Below are 16,917 nucleotides of genomic sequence, written 5' to 3' on the forward strand. Positions count from 1 at the left end.
CTACTAGCATCTGATGTGTAGAAACCAGAGATGCTGCTAAACATATTGCAATTCACAGGAAAATCCCACACAACAGTTATCTATCCCCTAACTGTCAATAATGCCAAGCTGAGAAACTTTCAGTTCAGTTCAGTCACTCAGTCGTGTCTAACTCTTTGTGACCCCATGGACTGTAGCACACCAGGCCTCCCTGTCCATCACCAACTCCCGGAGTTTACTCAAACTGATGTCCATTGAGTTGGTGAGTTGCCATCTAACCATCTCATCCTGTCATCCCCTTCTCCTCCCACCTTCAATCTTTCCCAGCATCAGGGTCTTTTCAAATGAGTCAGTTCTTCGAATCAGATGGCCAAAGTATTGGAATTTCAGCATCAGTCCTTCCAATGAATATTCAGGACTGATTTCCTTTAGGATGGACTGAGAAACCTTGCTCTAGGGCAAAGAAGTGTCTTTGAGACATAATAACACAATTCAAAATGGGCAACAAATTTGAATAGACATTTCTCCAAAGAAGATATACAAATGGCCAATGAACGTGTTAAAAAATGCTCAACATCATAAGCCATTAGGGAAATGCAAATCAAATCCCCAAGGAGACGCCACTTCACAAACACTAGAAAGGGTATAATTTTTTTCAATGGAAAATAACAAGAATTGACGAGTACATGGAGAAATTGGAACCCTCACACATTGATGGTGGGAATGTAAAATTGTGCAACCTCTTTGGAAAACAGAGTTTGAAAGTTCCTCAAAAAGTTAAATGTCGAGTTACCACTTAAATTACCAATTCCACTCCTAAGAGAATTGAAAATATATGTCCACAAAAAAACATGTACATGAATGTCATAACAGCATTGATCACTTTAAACCAAGATGTGAAAACACCTGTATGTCCTTAGATGGTGAATGGAGAAACAAATGGGGGGTATATTCATACAATGGAATATTATTTGGCCACAAAAAGAATGGAGCACCAATATATGCTACAACATGACTAAATCTTGAAAACATACGCTAAGTGAAAGAAGCCAGACATAAAAAAACACATATATTGTATGATTTCATTTATCTGTAATGTCTACGATAGGTAAATCCATAGGATAGAAAGTAGATTCATGGTTGCCTGGTGCTGGGGATATGCCGAGGGAATGGAGAGTGACTGCTAATAAGTACAGGGTTTCTTTTGGGGGATGATGAAAGTGTTCCGAAATTAAATTGTGTTCATGGTTACAGGACCCTGTGAATATGCTAAAAAAAATTGACTTCTATACTTTAAAATGTAAATTACATCTTCGAAAGAATGTCTCTTTCTATCTCTGGAGGGCCTACCCCAAAGTAGGTACTCATTAAATAAGGCAGTACATCTGAGACATGGAGGACAAAAATATTACCAATGTATTAACATTTTTTTTTTTTTTTTGCCTAAAAAGAAACAGTAGCGGACTTCCCTGATGACCCAGTGGTGAAGAATCTGCCTGCCAATGCAGGAGACACGTGTACTATCCCTGGTTTGGGAAGACCACATGCCCACATGCTGCAGGGCAACTGAGCCCATGCACCACAACTACTGAGCCTGAGCTCTGCAGCCCGGGAGCCACAAATACCGAAGCCCAGGAGCCTAGAGCCAGTGCTCCACAACATGAGAAGCCCCCACAATGAGAAGCCTGTGCACCACAACTAGAGAGCAGCCCCCTCTCACTGCAACTAGACAAAGCCAGCACACAACAGAGACGATCCAGTGCAACCATAATTAAACAAATAAATAATTTTAAAAAAAGAGTTTCCTAAATTTTCCCTCAAATCTATTTATGCCCATTGTACTTGTGATTGGAAAGATATCATTTAATTAAATGTTATATAAATGATGAGAAGGTGAAGGTGAAGTTGCTCAGTCGTGTCCAACTCTTTGGGACCCTGTGGACTGTAGCCTACCAGGCTTCTCCATCCATGGGATTCTCCAGGCAACAATACTGGAGTGGGTTACCATTTCCTTCTCCAGGGGATCTTCCTGACCCAGGGTTCAAACCTCGCATTGGAGGCAGACGCTTTAACCTCTGAACCACCAGGGAAGCCCTAAAGAAACTAAATTGTTTTATAAAGAAAAGATAGTCATGGGATTTTTAGCCTCCAATTAAAATAAATTTTTTAAAAAACTCATAAAAATAAAATAAATTGTTATTAAATTAGGTGAGAACAAGACTACTGTAAAAGATAGGGACAAAATTCCCCCAAATCTAGGATTCCACATGCAGAGTGTTTTCAGAGTATCTCGACTTTTCACTTCATTTAGAATCCACCAAAAATGGAAACCAGAGACATTGCCTATATGTATGCCTGCACAGTGGTAAGGAATCTGCCTGCCAATGCAGGAGACATGGGTTTGATCCCTGGGTGGGGAAGATCCCCTGGAGCAGGAAATGGCAACCCACTCCAGTATTCTTGCCTGGAAAATTCCAAGGACAGAGGAGATTGGCAGGCTGTAGTCCATGGGGTCGCAAGTCAGACATGACTCAACGACTAAGCATACATGTAATGAAGAAAACAGAGAGCTCTAATCAGTGGCCCAATTAAAGCATCAACAACTTAATACCATATTTATTTTAAATTTACACAAAATATTTAGTGTATATATTTATCACTTTTTAAAACAAGTCTCCATTTTAACCATTTTATTTTTCAGTTAACCCACTGGTCTGTACTGTATAGGGTAAGAAGTCTGTCTTCTGTGCTTCCTGGTGATTATAACTCTCTCCTACCTCATATAATGAAGAAAACCCTACAAAACTCTTTGATTAATGTTCCATTTTTGTCTTGAATTCCATGTGTGATATTTAAGAAAATCTTTTCAATTGTCATCCTAAGGAAAAGTGTGATAGTCAAATGGAAAAGCATTTATGAGGCAAATCTGTGTACAAGTCTTAGCCATCTCTCTCGAAGGCTTATCCAACTCTGCCCATCTCTGGGCAACTGAGAAAGTTGTAGAGAGTGAGTCTGCCATCTTTGCTATCTCTAAGCAGGTCCCACATGGCCTTCAGGTATCACAAACCTCTAGCAATCCGAAGAGTCTGGCAGGATTTAGGGTGGAGAGCCTTGAAAACAGCTTCCCAGGTGGCGCTAGTGGTAAAGAACCTGCCTGCCAATGAAGGAGACATAAGAGACTCGGGTTCAATTCCTGGGTCCGGAAGATCCCTTGGAGGAGGAAAGGGCAACTCACTCCAGTATTCTTGCCTGGAGAATCCCATGGACAGAGGAACCTAGCGGGCTATAGTTCATAGGGTCGCAAAGAGTCAGACACCACTGAAGCAACTTAGCACTCATGCACGCCTTGTAAACAGTGATCATGTCTTTGTTGCTCTTGTTAATAATAATAATGTCAATAAATTTAGAGGCTGGAGTCAAGTTGAAGTTGGTTCACCCAACACTGATCTATGATTCAAAGGCTGAGTTGAAATTCACTCAGTCTACTAGATGACCTTAGATGGACAAATTCAGGACTCTCCCCGGACAAGGAGAATACAGAATAAACAGCGATTTAAATTTCTTTCACTCATTCAACAAACATTTACAAAGCATCTACAGTATGTCAGGAGCCAGGTATCTAAGACAAATGTGATAGCCTTTACTCTTAAACAATATAGAGCAAAAAATATATATGTAGGGCAAAAGAAGAAGTGAAGTCGCTTAGTCATGTCCAACTCTTTGAGACCCCATGGACTGTAGCCTACCAGGCTCCTCAGTCCATGGAATTTTTCAGGCAAGAGTACTGGGGTGGGTTGCCATTTCCTTCTCCAGGGGATCTTCCTGACCCAGGGATCGAACCCATGTCTCCTGAATTCCAGGCAGACGCTTTACTGTCTGAGCCACCAGGGAAGCCCAAAGTCTTTTGGTAGCGCAAAGTTTTTCTTTTTTGACTGTGTCATGCAGCTTGTGAGATCTTAGTTCCCTGACCAGAGATGGAACCTGTGTCCCATGCAGTGGAAACACAGAGTCCTAACCACTAGACCACCAGAGAATCCCCCTCCCTTTCAAGGGCAAACTCTTAAAAGATTGAGGTTTTTTAGGAAATATGATGGTACTGTTAAAAATTCTAATCACACTAGTTTTTGCTTTCAAAAGAATTATTTAAATTCTTCTATATTTTTTGTTTCTATCTTAATGGAATGAGGCTGAAGCTAAAGCTCCAATACTTTGACCACCTGACGTGAAGAGCTGGCTCAGTGGAAAAGACGCTGTTGTTGGGAAAGATTGGAGGTAGGAGGAGAAGGGGACAACAGATGATGAGATGGTTGGATGACATCACCGACTCAATGGACATGAGTTTGAGCAATCTCCCGGAGATGGTGGAGGACAGAGAGGCCTGGCATGCTGCAGTCCATGGGGTCACAAAGAGTCGGACATGACTGAGGGACTGAACTGAACTGAACTGAACTGAAGGTTTCTCAACTTTGGCATTATTGATATTTAGTGACTGTACAACAACAATGGAATGAGGAAGACAGATTTGAAACATGGTTCCTTTTTGTCCTGGGTCATCCTTTCCAGTTTCTAAAATTCCTTTTCTCTTTCTCTATATGGTGTGGGTGTGTGTGTGTGAGGGAGAGGCAGACAGACAGAGACAGAGAGAGACAAAGCGGCAGGGGGGTGATTGATAGTTTTTGAAAAGACAGAGAACTTAAAAAACGTCCTAATACCTGGGGCAAGATTGAAATAAAGAGTATGTTTTCACATTATGAGGTCTCATTGTGAGCATGGGGCAAGATTAATTTTAGGCCAGATCTTGTATATTCTTTACTCCATGGTATTTGAAAGCTGGCTTCAAGTCCCTTAGAAGAAAGAACCAAAAACCCCCAGTAAGATTCCTTTTCTCCCCGTAGTTTCCAGCCTAGAAAGACCAAGGGAAGCCCAGGTTTCACACACCCCCAAGTCCAGCCTCTTACTCCCATCTATTCTGTGTGCGAATTGAGCTGTTGAGGTGAGCCTGTGAGAGTGCCCAGATGCTTGATAGTCAAGGCTTGCTTTAAAGGACCGCAGTGAGTGGGACTCAACAGTTCAGGCAGAGACTTTAGTGTCTTCGAGAGACTCACATTCAGTTGTATCAGGAATGGAGCATGTGCTCCACCTGTCAACTTTCAGAGGAAGAACAATCAATCAGCACAGTAGCCTGTAGCGGTGATGACACCTGTTAATTGAGTTCGGAGGACATGTGACCCGTGGATCAGTCTCCCACACAGTTTGCAAAGGAGGCAAAGACTGTTGAGTTAGCTGAAGGCTGTGCAAATCAATACCTGTTCCTGTAATATTAGGATTCATGTGCAGAAATTACAGAGGAATAAGAAGAAAAAGGCCTAATTGTGTTTTGGAACAAAAAGTGAAAATGTAATATCTACTTTCCCTTAAAGTAAGTGGCTTAAAAAAATGTTCAGATAGTTGTGGTGGTTTTCTTTTTGGCACTTGTGCTGAACTTTCAAATGGTTCCGACTCTGCTACAGATATTGGACAGGAGTTGCTAAAGGTTTAATGGCAAAGAGATCTCTTTCCAGCCTTTCCTGAATCAGAGATTGGCTCTCAAAGATGGCAGAAAAAAAAAATGTTCAGACAACTAAACTTCAGAAATGTGGAGGGTTCTAAATTGTTTAATTTTCTTCAAATAAAGACCAAATATGGGACTTTCCTAGTGGTTCAGTGGTTGGAACTCTGTATTCCCAATGCAAGGGGCCCTGGATCCATACCTGTTTGGGGAACTAGACCCCACATGCCATAACTAAGAACCTGAATGCCGAAACTAAGATCCAGTGTGACCAAATTAAAAAAAAATAATATAATAAAAATTAAAAAAAAAGACTAAATATTCAACATACAGTTATGTTGTTTCTATTAATTTTTCTTTCTTCTCTTATGGCCTACACACCAATCAACAGATTTTCATAGAAACCCTACTATGTGCCAGGCTCTGTGAGTGGTCCATAGGAGCAAGCCTACCAGGAAGTCTTGGGATACAGTGCAAGAAGTAAGGGTTTTGGAATTAGATCTTGAGCTAATAAAAATTTCACGGTGAATATGTACCACAGCTTTCTTATCCATTCATCTGCTGATGGACATCTAGGTTGTTTCCATGTCCTGGCTATTATAAACAGTGCTGCGATGAACATTGGGGTACATGTGTCTCTTTCAATTCTGGTTTCCTCGGTGTGTATGCCCAGAAGTGGGATTGCTGTGGTACATATACACAATGGAGTATTACTCAGCCGTTAAAAAGAATTCATTTGAATCAGTTCTGATGAGATGGATGAAACTGGAGCCGATTATACAGAGTGAAGTAAGCCAGAAAGAAAAACACCAATACAGTATACTGACACATATATATGGAATTTAGGAAGATGGCAATGACGACCCTGTATGCAAGACAGGGAAAGAGACACAGATGTGTATAACGGACTTTTGGACTCAGAGGGAGAGGGAGAGGGTGGGATGATTTGGGAGAATGCCATTCTAACATGTATACTATCATGTGAATTGAATCGCCAGTCTATGTCTGACGCAGGATGCAGCATGCTTGGGGCTGGTGCATGGGGATGACCCAGAAAGATGTTATGGGGAGGGAGGTGGGAGGGGGGTTCATGTTTGGGAATGCATGTAAGAATTAAAGATTGTAAAATTTAAAAAATAAAAAACTAAAAAAAAAAAAATTTCACGGTGAAAGTATTTTATGCTACTGACTTAATGATCCAGAGGAAGAGAGGAAGGTAAATCATTAGTATAAAATGACTTTACATAGAATTTTGGAATAGCAGAAAGAACTAGGCTAACCACGTTATTTCCTACCAGGTTACTGTAGGGGATCCTGGTTTTAATGAATAAATAAAAATGATATGTAATTATTGTATCAGTTGCTTGTATCTAAGTGAGTGCTTCTGGAGTTACTTGATGATGCTTAAAAATCTTTGGTCTCTGAAGTGTATAATGTCTCCTTGACTCTTACCTATATTATTAATTTGCAGATCAAAGTTAACTTGGTGCTCTGCAAATGAAGAAACTTCACATAAACGAGATTTCACAGGAAAAATTTAAATCCATATAATTTGTAACAGAACTGCAATATATTTTGAGGAAATGGGTCAACTATCTAAAAGAGACATTATGACTTAAAGCAGCGTTATGTGATAGAACTTTCTGAAGTGATGGAATATTCTGTATCTGCAGTGTCTCGATAAGGTTGCCACTAGCTCCCTGTGACTACTGAGCACTTGAAATGTGGTTAGTACAAGTGAGAAACTAAACTTTACATGTTTGGTTAGTGGCTACCTTATTTGTTGGTGTAGGTTTAAAGAAACAGTGAAACTGGATCCCAAGAATCTGAATTCCAGCCCTCTCCTTTTTACCTTGGACAATTTATTTAGCCTCTCTGAGCCTCAATTTTCACTTGAAAATGAGAATATAAATAATATCTATAAATAATATCTAGAGGTACTGAGATAATGTTCAAGCATTCTCTTACTTCCAGAGTAAGTGCCAATCGAGTACTAAAGTTAAATATGTGGAAAGTGAATAACTCTTTCATATAAAAGGAGTTTCCATTCTTGGAGAGATTAAAAATGCAGTTGACCTTTGAACAATATGGGTTTGAACTGTGCAGGTCCACTTATTGCTTTCAACAGTAAATACTACAGTAATGCACCACCTGTGGTTGGTTGCATCCTTTAGGGCAGATAAGTCATATACTTGGATTTTCAACTGCACAGAGAGTCGGCCTTCTAACCCTTGCATTGTCCAAGGGTCAACTGTATTATTAAATTCATAATTATGCTCACCATTCACATACAATATGTAATGACAGTGCTTATAACTATTAACTGCAAGCAATACCATTAGCAATAGCCAGAAATGGTCATGGGTATCAATGTACAATGCCCAAAAGGGCTGGCAGTCAGAAAGTTAAATTTACAGAATTTTACAGAGGTCAGCTTCTGTATGGAAAATACATGGAGAACAGAAGAGCAGGATTAAAATGTTAATACAATCACTTTATTATTGCTATAATTAAAGATATAATTCTATTTGCTGGCCCAACGAGGTCAAATAAACTTACTCCATTTAACTGGGAGAAGCTAAGGCACAAATTAGCACAATAGGCTAGTGGTTAGGAGTTTGAATACTTTCACTGGATTTAATCAGGTGAAATAAGACATGAAAATTACTTAGGAGAGGATATGTATCTCCTCTCAAGAAAAGAGGTCAAGGTCAAGGTCAAGAAATAGCAGTTAGAACTGGACATGGAACAACAGACTAATTCCAAATTGGGAAAAGAGTACGTCAAGGCTGTATATCATCACCTTGCTTATATAACTTATATGCAGAGTACATCATGTGAAATGCCAGGCTGGATAAATCACAAGCTGGAATCAAGATTGCCAGAAGAAATATCAATAACCTCAGATATGAAGATGACACCACCCTTATGGCAGAAAGCAAAGAAGAAATAAACAGCCTCTTGAGGAAAGTGAAAGAGGAGAGTGAAAAAGCTGGTCTAAAACTCAATATTCAAAAAACAAAGTCCATGGCATCCGGTCCCATCCCTTCGTGGCAAATAGATGGGGAAACAATGGAAACAGCAATTGACTTTCTTTTCTTGGGCTCCAAAATCACTGCAGATGGTCACTGCAGCCATGATATTAAAAGATGCTTGCTCCTTGGAAGAAAAGCTATGATCAACTTAGACAGCATTTTGAAAAGGAGAGACATTCCTTTACTGACAAAGGTCCATCTAGTCAAAGCTATGGTTTTTCTAGTACTCATGTGTGGACGTGAGAGTTGGACTATAAAGAAAGCTGAGCGCCGAAGTATTGATGCTTTTTGAACTGTGGTGTTGGAGAAGACTCTTGAGAGTCCCTTGGACTACAAGGAGGTCAAATCAGTCAATCCTAAAGGAAATGAGTCCTGAATATTCATTGGAAGGACTGACGCTGAAGCTGAAGCTCCAGTACTTTGGCCACCTGATTCAAAGAAATTACTCGTTGGAAAAGACCCTGATGCTGGGAAAGATTGAAGGCAGGGGGACAGAGGATTGAAGGGGATGACAGAGGATGAGATGGTTGAATGGCGTCATTGACTTGATGGACATGAGTTTGAGCAACTCCCGGAGTTGGTGATGGACAGGGAGGCCTGGCATACTGCAGTCCGTGGGGTTGTAAAGAGTTGGACACGACTGAGCAACTGAACTGAACTGAATGTCGCCTAGTAAGAACTAAAAATATCAGCTCTTATTATGATAATAAGTGATACTATTAGGAACTCCATGAGATTAGAAGCCTTTGAATATTTTTCAGTTCACAAGAGTTATGGGTGTACAGAGTGATGTTTGTACAGATTGAATTCTACATTACTGTACATAGAAAGATCAAATCAATTTTCAATATCAGAACCAGTCAGGAACTGAATCTACTTGTTTTGATACCACTTCAAATCTATTTTTGGCATGAGGCATTAATGAGTGAATAAATGAATGAGTGGCTAAAATGCGGCCTGAGTCTCCCACGAACTCAATAAAATAAGCTGGTGAAATTCATGAGTCAACATACAAATTTCTCCAAATCTGAGGTAATATGGGTGCAGAGGGGAAGGGGACCAATTGGGAGAAATGATCTACCAGTCATGTAGTTCAAGTTCATGGTGGTTATGGCCCCAGATCACTTTCTGGGGCATACGATTCTTTAACCAGTCATCCACAGCCACTCCCAAGGGCATGGGAAAGTTTTGGAGGAGTACTGGGACAGGAAAGAACAGGGCCAGTGTCTTAAGGCCTGAGAAACCACTCTCTGAGGAGTGGCGTGAAACCAGCTTTACTGTGAAGCAAAAATTACATCATTGCTTATCCTAGTCTTTTCTTCACATCATCCAGAATCCTTTTTTGTCTCACCACCTAAACTTTTGTCATCTAGAACTCTTTTGGTTTACCAAGGCTTCACTAAAATGCACATTCCCCTAGGCACATCTCCTCCCCCCAAAAAAAAACAATTATAGAAGGTAGTACCACTCATATGATAGTTACACTGTGAGGATTTCTGAAATGGATATTCAAATCGAGATTTTGTGACTTTTCTACTAGGAATGCAACGTGATGCATGCATGCTTAGTCATGTTCAACACTTTGTGGTCTTTTGGACTGTAGCCTGCCAGGCTCCTCTGTACATGGCATTTTCCAGGCAAGAATACTAGAGGGGTTGCCATTTCCTTCTCCAGGGGATCTTCCTGACCAGGGAACTGAACCCCATATCTCCTGCATTGCAAGCGGATTCTTTATCTGTTAAGCCATCGGGGGAAAGTTTCTCATTTTATAGGATAATGAACATTTTCTTAAAATATTTCTCTGGCACACTCAAGCTCCCACAGCATCATTCTTGGCCTTGAACTACCTACATTTTCTCACAGTGATTTGACCTTTTTAAGGAAACTTTTTTTAAATTGAAGAATTTACAATGTTGTGCTAGTTTCATATGTACAGCAAAGTGATTCAGTTATACACACACACACACATATACATGTATTCTTTTTCAGACTCTTTTCCCTTATAGGTTACTACAAGACACTAAATATAGTTCCCTGTGCTATACGGCAGGTCCTTGTTGCTTATCTGTTTTACATATAGTAATCTATTTGAACTTTTTTTAGGAAGAGAATTTGTTTGTCATTTACCTCTGTCCTGGGTGCTTGCATCCTCAGTCAGGGGATAAAGAACCGTTAGCCAGAGTTTTTTCTTTTTATCACCTTAAGACAGAAGGGATAATTTCTCTCTGTTATTTTCTTTTTGCTGCTCGCTTGGCTGTGGGATCCTAGTTCTCCTACCAGGGACTGAACCCAGGCCCTCGGCAGCGAAAGCACAGAGCCTCGATCACTGGACTGCCTGTGAATTCCCATTATTTCTCTTTAGAGTATGATTTTATTAATTATCACAGGTTTGTTATACTCACAGATACATAGGACTTTACTTTTTGAACTTTGATAATCAAAGAGATACAAATCAATAGGAAAGCGGGTACCTTACCTTGCGTTCCATTTGGGGAGTGCAATTGTTCTCAAGGTCCTTTTCCATGGTGCCACCCTGGTGACTCACCATGCCTCCTCCTGGTCTGCTTTCGTTCTGGTTTAGAGTCCTTTCATTTTCTTTCTGTGGATTCACAGAAACAGTTGACCAAAGGTTAAGCTTGAAGATAAGCTGGAGGAGGTAGTCGTGTCCAGAGCTTGAACTAGCGGAGATCTAAGTTGCCAGGCGCTCTTCCTTTATTTACCACTCACTTCCTGTTGTCCTCTCATGGCTGCTGCTCACTGACAATTGCTGTGCTCTGCGCTGGCTCAGTGATGGCCTGTTGTGTGGGGACAGGCAGGTTGTGGTGAAAAAGGCCATTGTTTCCTCCACCCTGTCCCTCCCTGGAGCTATGGCAACAAATTCCGTTCGTGAATTAACTATGTTATTTTGTGTCGGCTCAACTGATTATGCTCCTGGAATGACAAACATTTTGGCTCTTTTCTTCAGGGTAAAAAGTGGCCAAGACCTTGAAGTGCTCATCTACAACTCAGCATTTTCTTTAAGTATGAGAATAAAGGTAGAGAAAATAAATCTCTCAAAGGGACTTTGATTCTAATAAACATTTTATCTTTTTCAAGTATTCTAAACACCATTGGAAGTGAATTTGTGCATTTTAACAATGTGGAATCTTCACAATTTGTGTTAAGTTCATTCCCCCTGAGATAAAAGAACTCTTGTTCTTATGTGTGCTTGAGGCTTTCTTCGAAAAAAATTTTTTAAAAACATTTGGCTGCAGCAAAGTGCCATGGGAACTTTGGAGGCTGTTAACATGAGTATCATAACTCAGTTCAGAAAAACTGCTGTCCTTCTAAATTCTCCTAGGGCTTCCAGTGGTTAAGACTCTGTCCTTCCACTACAGGGGGTGCGGGTTCAGTCCCTGGCCAGGGAAAGTAAGATCGCACATGCTGTGTGGCACAGCCTAAATAAATTAATTAAAACTAAAATTAATTCACCTAAGGCATGTGAAGATTTCCTATGTCCCATCCTAGCATGAAAACTCTTAATCACTTTCTTAAATATTTCATCTTCCAGATGATAAAACTTGCTCTGATCAGTAGAAGGGTATTTCCAGGGTTTCCATCTGTCCATCCATCCATCGATCCTGCACTCTCTCTCATCAGGTTCTGAGCTGGTTGTTGGGGAGCTCTACAAGTGAATTTGTGGCTGGTTTCCTAGCGTGGTTGTATAGAGTGTGTTGACTCGGTGCGCTGCAATCACATTTCCAAGGATCCCATTCCCTTAGTTTTGGGTTAGAGTTGGCCCAAAGAGGAATTTGCATAAGATTTGGAAGGCACAATCTTCCAAAGAGAGTGAAGAGAGTGGTTGGGTATGCTGACAAACAGAGGGGAAGGTGACAGTGAGCCCCAGCCTGTCCTCATTCTCTTCACTCTGTGAGCAGATATTCTTCCCAACTGCTGACGCTGTTGATTAACTGCAGCCCAGGGCCCACTCTCAGATGTGTGTGCAGCCCCACAGGGCTTCCCAAAGCTCGTGGGCTTCTTCCTTCACTTTGGCAGCTAGATATGCTGGGCTTCTGACTGCCAGGTGGGTGTCCTTTCTCATCCTCTAACCCCCTGGACCTGTGGGGAGTCTTTGAAGCCCCAGACACTCAGAGAAAAGGATGTTCTTGGGGAAGCAAACTGTGTCAGCTCTATCACAGAAGACACACAGTTGAATTTGGGGGACAAGTATCCTCATAGTCTGGAAAATGTTCTATGCCGGGAGATGGGCAACTGGGCCTCAGCTTCAGAGCTCGTGAAATCACCCTCCTTTTGCATGAATTCTCCAGCAGCATTGTTTGCCTTCTAGTACCTCACCAGTGGGCAAGATGTGCCCTGGATCATGGCCTTGGGTGCCACGTTTAACGGGGCCCTACTTTGGCTCTCCTCCTCCTCGGAGTCCATGTGGTCATGGAGATAGGGTACATGCCTTGGGACCTGTAGTCCCCTTCTAGAACACCCTGGAGTTCTCTGCCAAAATGTCCTCAGCCTGTCTTTAAGGCATGTGCTGGATATCCCTGGGGATGACGGGAGGGGGCAGGAGGATTAGTCAAGCTTTTAGCAGGAAAACGTGAACAGAATCTGGATATCTGGGCTGGCTCCACCTTGTAGTGTGGTACAGAGGAGGGAACTCTGGCTGCCCCCCACCATAGCAGCCTGGTGGACTACAGTCCATGGGGTAGCAAAGAGTCAGACACAGCTGAGTGACTAAAAAAATACACACACATACAATCTGTTAGCCTAATTTCAAACTTTTAAATATTAAGATATATAATATATGGACTTCCATTTATATTCCTGTCCTGACCTCACAAATATTAAAGCAGGCCCAGCTAGAGGTATTCTAAATCACTATAGAAATTGATGAATTCATTAGCATTTTCTGGTTATTTTGCTTACAGTTAATTATAGGTAGCTTGTTATCAAAAGTCTTGATCTTCTCTGAATCTATGAACAATATGATTTTCTGAATCTAAGTGGCTGAGAGTTAGATTCTGGACTGAGGTGAAATAATTTGCTCCACCTACATAGTTCTAGGTATATGCTAGTAGTTGCTTTGAAAATAATTGTTACATGAATGAAGAGCAATTGAATATCTACATGCAAAAATGAACCTCTATTCTTATCTCACACCATACACAAAAACTAACCATGAAATGGATTATAGACCTGGATGTAAAAGCCACAAGATTTCTAGAAGAAAACTTAAGACAGAATCTTTGTGACCTTGGTTTAAGCAGATATTTCTTAGATAGGACACAAAAAGCATGAACCATAAAGGAAAAAAAAAGATTGGATACATTCAGTTCAGTTTAGTCACTCAGTTGTGTCTGACTCTTTGCGACCCCATGGACTGCAGCACACCAGGCCTCCCTGTTCATCACCAACTCCTGGAGTTTACTCAAACTCATGTCCTTTGAGTCGGTGATGCCATCCAATCATCTCATCCTCTGTTGTCCCCTTCTCCTCCCACCTTCAGTCTTTCCCAGCATCAGGGTCTTTTCCAATGAGTCAGTTCTTCACATCAGGTGGCCAAAGTATTGCAGTTTCAGTTTCAACATCAGTCCTTCCAATGAACACTCAGGACTGATTTCCTTTAGGATGGACTGGCTGGATCTCCTTGCAGTCCAAGGGACTCTCAACAGTCTTCTCCAACACCACAGTTCAAAAGCATCAATTCTTCGGTGCTCAGCTTTCTTTATAGTCCAACTCTCACATCCATACATGACCACTGGAAAACCATAGCCTTGACTAGACGGACCTTTGTTGGCAAAGCAATGTCTCTGCTTTTTAACGTGCTGTCTAGTTTGGTCATAACTTTCCTTCCAAAGAGCGAGCATCTTTTAATTTCATGGCTGCAGTTATCATGTGCAGTGATTTTGGAGCCCCCCAAAATAAAGTCTGCCACTGTTTCCCCATCTATTTGCCATGAAGTGATGGAACTAGATGCCATGAACTTAGTTTTCTGAATGTTGAGCTTTAAGCCAACTTTTTCACTCTCCTCTTTTTTTCTTGGATACATTGAATTACATCAAAAATAAAGAACTTTTACTTCAATAAAGTTTTTTTTGAAATTAAAACAATAAAGGACTTCTGATCTTTAAAATTAAGAAAATGAAAAGTCATAGACTGAGAGAAAATATTTGCTAAGCACATATTTATAAAGGACGTTTATTTAAGATATATAAAAGTTCTTATAATTTAATAATTGGACAAACAACTCAATTTTAAAAAAATTGGCAACAGATTTTTTTTTTAATTTTTTTATTTTTATTTTTTTTAGTTTTTTATTTTTTAAATTTTAAAATCTTTAATTCTTACATGCATTCCCAAACATGTCATCCAAAATAAAGTCAGATATGCAGATGATACCACTCTTATGGCAGACAGTGAAGAGGAACTAAAAAGCCTCTTGATGAAAGTCAAAGAGGAGAGTGAAAAAGTTGACATAAAGCTCAACATTCAGAAAACGAAGATCATGGCCTCTGGTCCCATCACTTCATGGGAAATAGATGGGGAAGCAGTGGAAACAGTGTCAGACTTTATTTTGGGGACTCCAAAATCACTGCAGATGGTGACTGCAGCCATGAAATTAAAAGACGCTTACTCCTTGGAAGAAAAGTTATGACCAACCTAGACAGCATATTGAAAAGCAGAGACATTTCTTTGCCAACAAAGGTCCGTCTAGTCAAGGCTATGGTTTTCCCAGTAGTCATGTATGGAGGTGAGAGTTGGACTGTGAAGAAAGCTGAGTGCCAAAGAATTGATGCTTTTGAACTGTGGTGTTGGAGAAGACTCTTGAGAGTCCCTTGGACTGCAAGGAGATCCAACCAGTCCATTCTGAAGGAGATCAGTCCTGGTGTTCTTTGGAAGGAATGATGCTAAAGCTGAAACTCCAGTACTTTGGCCACCTCAGGCGAAGAGTTGACTCATTTGAAAAGACTTTGATGCTGGGAGGGATTGGGGGCAGGAGGAGAAGGGGACAACAGAGGATGAGATGGCTGGATGGCATCACCGACATGATGGACATGAGTTTGAGTGAACTCCGGGAGTTGGTGATGGACAGGGAGGCCTGGCGTGCTGCAGTTCATGGGGTCTCAAAGAGTCGGACACGACTGAGCAACTGAACGGACTGAAAATAAAGTCAGCCACTGTTTCCCCATCTATTTACCGTGAAGTGATGGGACCGGATGCTATGGTCTTCATTTTCTGAATGTTGAGCTTTAAGCCAACTTTTTCACTCTCCTCTTTCACTTTCATCAAGAGGCTATTCAGTCCCTCTTCACTTTCTGCCTTAAGGGTGGTGTCATCTGCATATCTGAGGTTATTGATATTTCTCCGGGCAATCTTGATTCCAGCTTGTGCTTCCTCCAGCCCAGCATTTCTCATGATGTACTCTGCATATAAGTTAAATAAGCAGGGTGACAATATACAGCCTTGACATACTCCTTTTCCTATTTGGAATCAATCTGTTGTTCCATGTCCAGATCTAACTGTTGCTTCCTGACCTGCATACAGGTTTCTCAAGAGGCAGGTCAGGTGGTCTGGTATTCCCATCTCTTTCAAAATTTTCCAAAGTTTTTTTGTGGAAAATAAACTCCCTCTCATGTCCCCCTTTTTTTCTCTAATTTCCTTTTAATGTTTCATAACATTGACATTTTCCAGGAGCCCAGGCCAGATTTTTATAGATTAAGTTTTAAATACATCTGATTGTTTCTCCATGGTTAGATTCAGGCATTTATTTGCAAGAAGACTATGTAGGTGATGTTATTTTTTCCGAAAGGCATCACATCCGGAGGCCCCGAGTTGGTGATGGTACTTTTGATCTTTTGGTTAAGTTGGTGCATATACCATAAATCACACAGCGACTGTGCTAGAACTCAGAGAAACAAAGTATCAGGTAAGACTCGGAATGCGCAGCAGGAGGCAGTCGTTTTTCCCAGGCTCCTCAGAAACCCGTTCAACCACGCCCACCCTGCTGCCGCCCGCGCCTCTTTTGTCGGAAAATCAACCCTCAGAACCAGGAAGCCCCTGCTCCAACGCGCGGAAATCGTTCCCTAGCAGCATGGGTGCGCCTGCGCAGTGAGTTTTCAGGCGGCTCTTTTTCAGCGCCCGACCGCTTCCTTTTCCTGCTCTTAACTGCCGCCCGCCGCCCCCCCCCCCCCGCTAGCTCTTTTCCCTAAGGGGTCATAACCGGGCGCCAAATGCGCGCCCGCGGGAAGGCCGAGGGTGGGGCGCCGCGCTTCGCGGCAAGTCGGTGGACTTTCGGGCGGAAGTCCGTAGCCTCTGGAGCCTCTGATTGGCTTTCTGGGTGGTGCCTGTCTCGGCCCCCGCTCT

General features: G+C 41.5%; 1 protein-coding gene and 1 non-coding gene across 2 annotated transcripts in view; one reads left to right on the top strand and one right to left on the bottom strand.

The window, feature by feature from the left end:
- The window catches only part of PCYT1B (phosphate cytidylyltransferase 1B, choline), a 144,783-nt gene extending 133,530 nt beyond the window's left edge, over positions 1-11,253 (bottom strand). Inside the window, exon 1 of the mRNA XM_042241692.2 lies at positions 11,039-11,253. Coding sequence (XP_042097626.1) covers positions 11,039-11,110 — 72 coding nt within the window. The 5' untranslated portion in view covers positions 11,111-11,253. The remainder of the gene's footprint in view (positions 1-11,038) is intronic.
- On the top strand, positions 5,426-5,573 carry LOC114111834 (small nucleolar RNA SNORA12). The gene has a single exon (XR_003587572.1). It is a non-coding gene; the product is annotated as a small nucleolar RNA SNORA12 (small nucleolar RNA).
- Positions 11,254-16,917: the final 5,664 nt, after the last annotated feature.

This window comes from Ovis aries, chromosome X (assembly GCF_016772045.2).
Source record: "Ovis aries strain OAR_USU_Benz2616 breed Rambouillet chromosome X, ARS-UI_Ramb_v3.0, whole genome shotgun sequence".
Taxonomy (NCBI): domain Eukaryota; kingdom Metazoa; phylum Chordata; class Mammalia; order Artiodactyla; family Bovidae; genus Ovis; species Ovis aries.